This window comes from Carlito syrichta, unplaced genomic scaffold (genome assembly GCF_000164805.1).
Source record: "Carlito syrichta isolate Samal-C Ts95f unplaced genomic scaffold, Tarsius_syrichta-2.0.1 Scaffold315477, whole genome shotgun sequence".
Lineage (NCBI taxonomy): Eukaryota > Metazoa > Chordata > Mammalia > Primates > Tarsiidae > Carlito > Carlito syrichta.
The window spans coordinates 600814-607029 of NW_007259573.1; the positions used below are offsets into that span (position 1 = coordinate 600814).

At 47.5% G+C, this 6216-nt stretch overlaps 1 protein-coding gene across 1 annotated transcript in view; it reads left to right on the forward strand.

Moving 5' to 3' along the window:
- The window catches only part of SLC12A8 (solute carrier family 12 member 8), a 145016-nt gene that overhangs the window by 110803 nt on the left and 27997 nt on the right, over positions 1-6216 (forward strand). The window contains exon 11 of the mRNA XM_021706352.1: positions 5789-6214. Coding sequence (XP_021562027.1) covers positions 5789-6214 — 426 coding nt within the window. The remainder of the gene's footprint in view (positions 1-5788; positions 6215-6216) is intronic.

Here is a 6216-nt window from a genome sequence, read left to right on the forward strand (position 1 = left end):
CTACCACACCCGGCTAATTTTTTTTTTTTATTTATTGTAGAGATGAGGTCTCACCAAGTTGCCCAGGCGGGTCTCGAACCCGCGGGCTCAGGCAATCCACTTATCTCAGCCTCCCAAAGGCACGGGATTACAGGCTGAGCCACGGAGCCCAGCTCAGCATTTGTTTTTGTTAGTTTTTCTTTTCTGGTTTTTTTTTTGAGTCAGCATCTCACTCTGTCGCCCAGACTGGAGTGCAGTGGCATGCTCCTGACTACCCCAGCCTCAACCTGCTGGGCTCCAGCAATCCTTCCACCTCAGCCTTCCAAGTAGTCAGAACTACAGGCACACGCTACCACGCCCGGCTAATTTTTGATTTATTGTAGAGACGAGGTCTCACCAAGTTGCCTAGGTGGGTCTCGAACCTACGGGCTCAGGCAATCCACTTGCCTCAGCCTCCTGAAGTGCTGGGATTACAGGCTGAACCACCAAGCCCGGCCCATTTATTAGTTTTTTTTTTCTTTTGAGTTGGAGTCTCACTCTGTCGCCCAGACTGGAGTGCAGTGGTCGCTCCCAGCCATGAAGCCTCGACCTGCTGGGCTCCGGCAATCCTTCTGCCTCAGACTTCCAAGTAGCTGGAACTACAGGCGCATGCTACCATGCCCAGCTCATTTTGGATTTATTTATTTTTATTTTTATTTTTTGAGTTGGAGTCTCACTCTGTCACCCAGACTGGAGTGCAGTGGCCGCTTCCAGCCACCACAGCCTCGACCTGCTGGACTCCGGCGATCCATCTGCCTCAGCCTTCCAAGCAGCTGGAACTACAGGCGCGCACTACCACGCCCGGCTAATTTTTGATTTATTATGGAGATGAGGTGTCGCCAAGTTGCCCAGACGGGTCTCAAACCCGCGGGCTCAGGCAATCCACTCAACTCAGCTTCCCAAAGGCGCGGGATTACAGGCTGAGCCACCGAGCCCAGCTCATTTTGGATTTAACGTAGAGACAAGGTCTCACCAAGTTGCCTGGGCTGGTCTCGAACCTGCGGGCTCAGGCAATCCACTAGCCTCGGCCTCCCAAAGTGCTGGGATTACAATCTGAGCCACTGAGCCTGTCCTGTGATTCTTACTTTTCCCTGCCATGTGTGAGAGTGAGTGTCTGTCTTCCCACGGCCAGTCCACTCTTAGACTCTGGCCAAAATATCCTGCTTTATAGAATTCTGCTGGTCCTTGGATCTAAGAAGTTTGTGAGGCCAAAGGGACATGCTCGCCTGGATCCCATTGTCCCCCATTCTAGCCCACATTGCGGGTGTACTGCACCCCGGACTGTCTTACCAGGTGTCTCCCAGCCCACTTCCAGGATCTGCAAGGGCCTCTTCTTCTCTAGGGCCAGGGTATAGGCTGAGAGACCACATGGGCATGTGAGGCTCCCCACTGTATGGTCTGGGGAGAGAAGGGGCATGGGCGTGGCCATCTTTCAGTGAGGAAGTATGAGGAGTGTGAGAATTCTCAACATGAGCCTGGGCTTCCCCATCATCATGAAGGAATGTTTGCCTAGGAAGAAGGCTAGCACACATGTGATTTGACAGGTTGTCAGCTTGGTTTCTGACTGTAAATATTTAGACAGCATGGCCTGTGGACCCCCATGTGCACGCTTGCCAGAGGCAACAGCCTTAGTGTCAGCGATGAGCCTGTCCACAGCTCAGTGTCAAATGTGAATTGTAGCCAGTTGTATAGTGGGAGATCATCTCTGAGGACACTTGTGATTGTACTACTCTCATCACAGATGAGGTTGAGTATCTTTTCCTCTATTTAAGAGTTTTTTATATTTTTTCTGTGATCATTGATCATTTTCTTCTTAATTTCTAGAAACTCTTTCTTTGTTAGGAAGATTGACTCTTTGTATATGTATTACGAATATTTTCCCTAATTTGTTATCTGTCTTTTAAATTTAGATACTTTTCCCCCCAGAACTTCTTTGTATATGATTAAATTTTATTTTATTTTATTTATTTTATTTATTTTGAGTTGGAGTCTCAGTCTGTTGCCCAGGTTGGAGTGTAGTGGCACACTCATGGCCACCCCAACCTCAGCCTGCTGGGCTCAGTCGATCCTTCCGCCTCAGCCTTCCAAGTAGCTGGAACTACAAACACGCGCTACCACACCCGGCTGATTTTTTTGATTTACTATAGAGATGAGGTCTCATCAAGTTGTCCAGGCAGGTCTTGAACTCCTGAGCTCAGGCAATCCTCTCACCTCGGCCTCCCAAAGTAATTGAATTAGACTTGAGCCACCACGCCTGGCTTCTTTTTTTTTTTTTTAGTTGGAGCCTCACTCTGTTGCCCAGGCTGGAGTGCAGTGGCACACTCACAGTCACTACAGCCTCAGCCTACTGGGCTCAGGTGATCCTTTTGCTTCAGCTTTACAAGTAGCTGGAACTACAGGCACATGCCACCGTGCCCAACTAATTTTTTGATTTATTGTAGTAACGAGGTCTCACTATGTTGCTCAGGTTGGTCTTGAACCTGCGGGCTCTGGCAATCCTCTCACCTCTGCCTCCCAAAGTGCTGGGATTACAGGTGTGAGCCACCATGCTCGGTCTTTTTTTTTTTTTTTTTTTTTGGTTTATTTGTAAGCTTTTTACTCTGAAGTTCTGGGAAAGGTGTTTCAGGTTGGTAGGGGCATGATCCTCAGAGACTCAGGCTGGTGATGACCTTGCCATCTTCAGCCTGTGGTTTCCAAGGCTACTGTCTATTCCAACCCTCGGTAAGGAGAGGAACACATGTGGAAGGTGTGGGGCCAGATCCGGAAGTGGCTTCTATGCCTGCCTTTGCATGCCGGCCTGCCAGCAGTAGGAGGTAGGAGCAGAGGTTGGCTTCTGTCTGTATCCCTGAGGGTAAAGCTGACAATGTTTGCTGATGGAGTGTGAGAAAATGGGAAGAGGCGTCAAGACTTTTGCTTCGCTGAGAACAGCATTGCCCTTGTCTGAGATGGAGACTGCGGAAGAGGTGGATCTGAGGGGTGGGGAACAGCAGTTTGGTTTTGGACACATTCAGTTTGAGATGCTATTAAACATCATTAAGTTTGCAGGTGGATATTTAAGCCTGGATTTCTGGGGAATGCTTTGGGCTGGAAAGTCAAATTGGGGAATTGTGAGCATAAAGTTGATATTTAAAACCACAAATCTGGTTGAGATCACCCAGGGAGAGAGTGTACGCGGTCTGACAATTAAGTTTGCAAACTCATTCGAGAAAAAGGACTACATACCTTCTTGCTGAATATCACTACAGTCACCTTCAAAGTAGTACTCCCCCTGGGAAGCTATGCACGGACGTCAGCACCTATTTCACCCATCAAAGCATTTTTAGAATTCTTTTTCTGGAATGGCCCGCAGAGCTGTCATCGTATTGCACTTAATGTTCTGAATATCACCAAAATGTCTTCCTTTCTTATTTATTTATTTATTTTTTTGAGTTGGAGTCTTACTCTGTCGCCCAGACTGGAGTGCAGTAGCATGTTCACGGCCACTATGGTCTTGACCTGCTGGGCTTAGGTGATCCTTCTGCCTCAGTCTTCCAAGTCGTTGGAACTACAGACACACGCCGCCACTAGTTTTTGTGATTTATTGTAGAGATGAGGTCTCACCAAGTTGCCCTGGCTGGTCTCGAACCCCTGGACTCAGGCAATCCTCCAAAGAAAATAGTCATTGGGGGCCAGATCAGGTGAGTAGGGAGGGTGTTCCAATACAGTCATTTGTTTACTGGCTAAAAACTCTCCCGAGACAGTGTTGTGTGAGCTGACGTGCTGAGTTGTGTTGTGACGCAAGAGCTCCTTCAGGACCATTTTTGCACACACCTTTCTCATGCCAAGGTTTTCAGTTAAGATTTCCTAACTGTTTCTCTGTCAATGTTTATTTGGTCTGCTGTGCTTCTCATAGTCAGCCGACAACTTTGACACACAATTTGATGAATTTTTGCAATGTTTTTGTCAGTTGTGCTCGTTACTGGCCGTCCTGACCTCTCATTATCAGTGACACTTTCTCTCCCCTCAGAAAAACATTTAATCCATTTGTATACTGCCATTTTCTTCATGGCATGATCCTCATACACTTGGTCTAACATGTGCCTTACTTCACTCCCACTCTTGCCAAGTTTCACAAGAAGATTAATATTTTTTTGTTGTTCTCATTCCAGCTCTGACATTCTCTCACTGACACACAAAAACACTCAGCAATGGTAATGAATGCCACTCAGCACTCGGTGCTGCACACTGACGTGAACACAGCTGTGAGACACGGATATCCCAAGGTTACGAAACCTTGCTGAGTCGCTGGTACAGTGCTGCCAACGTAAGCACACAGTGGCAAGTTCATGAACTTAATGGTCAGACTCTGTATTTAGAGAAGAGGTCTGAAGATGGAACCCTGGGCTGCTTTAAGTGTAGAGTTCATAGACATGAAGTGCCAGCCACAGAAAGTGAGTGGGAGTAGTCAGTGAGGAGAAAGGCAAATAAAGAGAAGGTAGGTGAAGAAAATCATTCAAAAAGGAGGGAGGAACCACCTAGGTCAAATGTAGTTCTTGGACCAAAAAAGGTGTAGACTGAGAAGTGACTATTGCTTTTGGTCTCAGAATTATGTCAGTGACTGTGATGACTAGCTCCCAGGAGTGACAGTTGGCACATTTTTCCCACTTTTATCCACCTGAAGGGCACCCTACCCACCTCCATTAAGAACAAGTGTGTGGGCCAAGCTCGGTGACTCAACCTATAATCCCAGCACTTTGGGAAGCCAAGGCAACCTATAATCCCAGCACTTTGGGATTTCCTGAGCCCGTGGGTTCAAGACCAGCCCGGGCAACTTGGTGAGACCTGGTCTCTACAATAAATAAAAAAAATTAGCCAGGCATGGTAGCATGAGCCTGTCGTTCTGGCTATGTGGAAGACTGAGGCGGAAAGATTGCTGGAGCCCAGCAGGTCGACCCTGGAGTGGCCGTGAGTGTGCCACTGCACTCCAGCCTGGGCGATGGAGTAAGACTCCAACTCAGAAAAAAAAAAAAAAGAACAAATGTGTGTAAGTGTGTATGAATGTGTACATGTGTGGATGTTTAGGATCAAAATTCTCTTCCTCCAGTTGCCAATGATTCTGCTATGTCTTCTGGGATCTGCTGCTCCCCAGGAAGAATCAACTTTACATCTCTTTGATTTCCTAGGCTGGTGTTAAAACCCAGTGAAAGAAAAAAGAAAATATTTGGGAAGTCAAAGTTCTGTAATCATGCCCCATGTTAATAGTTACTAATACAGGCTGGGTACGGCAGCTCAGCCTATAATCCCAGCACTTTGGGAAGCCGAGGCGAGAGGATTGCCTGATCCTGGGGGTTCAAGACCAACCTGGACAGCTTGGTGAGACCTTGTCTTCATAATAAATCAAAAAATAAGCCAGGTGTGGTGGCATGTGCCTGTAGTTTCAGCTACTTGGAAGGCTGAGGCAGAAGGATCACCTAAGCCCAGCAGATTGAGGTTGCAGTGGTCGTGAGCATGCCAACTCAAAAAAAAAAAAAAAGTTACTAATACAACGAATACCTGTGGCACTTTAGGAATCTACTGTGTGTCAGTGCCTGTTAAGCAATTTGTATGTTTTAGCTCCGATCTCACAGTAACCCCTTGAGTTGGATATTATTAGCCCAAGTTTATAGATGAACAGTCACATGGGGAGAAGTGGCTGAGCCATTATCATGTGTTTTTGTCATATGACTTCTGAAATTTCTAAAAGTTTCTGTCTGGAATGTCGTAGCTCTGTGTGTTATTTTTGTTTTTGCAGAAAGGGCCAAGTAAAACACCTGTAGCTGCCATCTGCCTGACCAGCTTTGTGACCATGGCCTTTGTCCTTGTGGGTCAGGTGAATGTTCTGGCCCCCATTGTCACCATCAACTTCATGCTGACGTATGTCGCCGTGGACTACTCTTACTTCTCCCTGTCCATGGATCCCTGCAGCACTCCCCAGATGCCTGAGCCAGAGCTCAGGGAAGACCTGGAAGGTTTCCACCGTCCTGAGCACCTGCCCTCGGAGAAAGCTCCCAGCTATGGCTCTGATGGCCCTGCCCAAAGTGTCTCTGAGGGCACTCTTCTGGAATTTACCAAGGACATGGATCAGCTCCTCCAGCTAACCAGGATGCTTGAGAGTAGCCAACCCAGACAAGGAGAAGGTAACAGGATCCCGGGGAGTCAGAAGAGGAAGAGCAAGAAGGC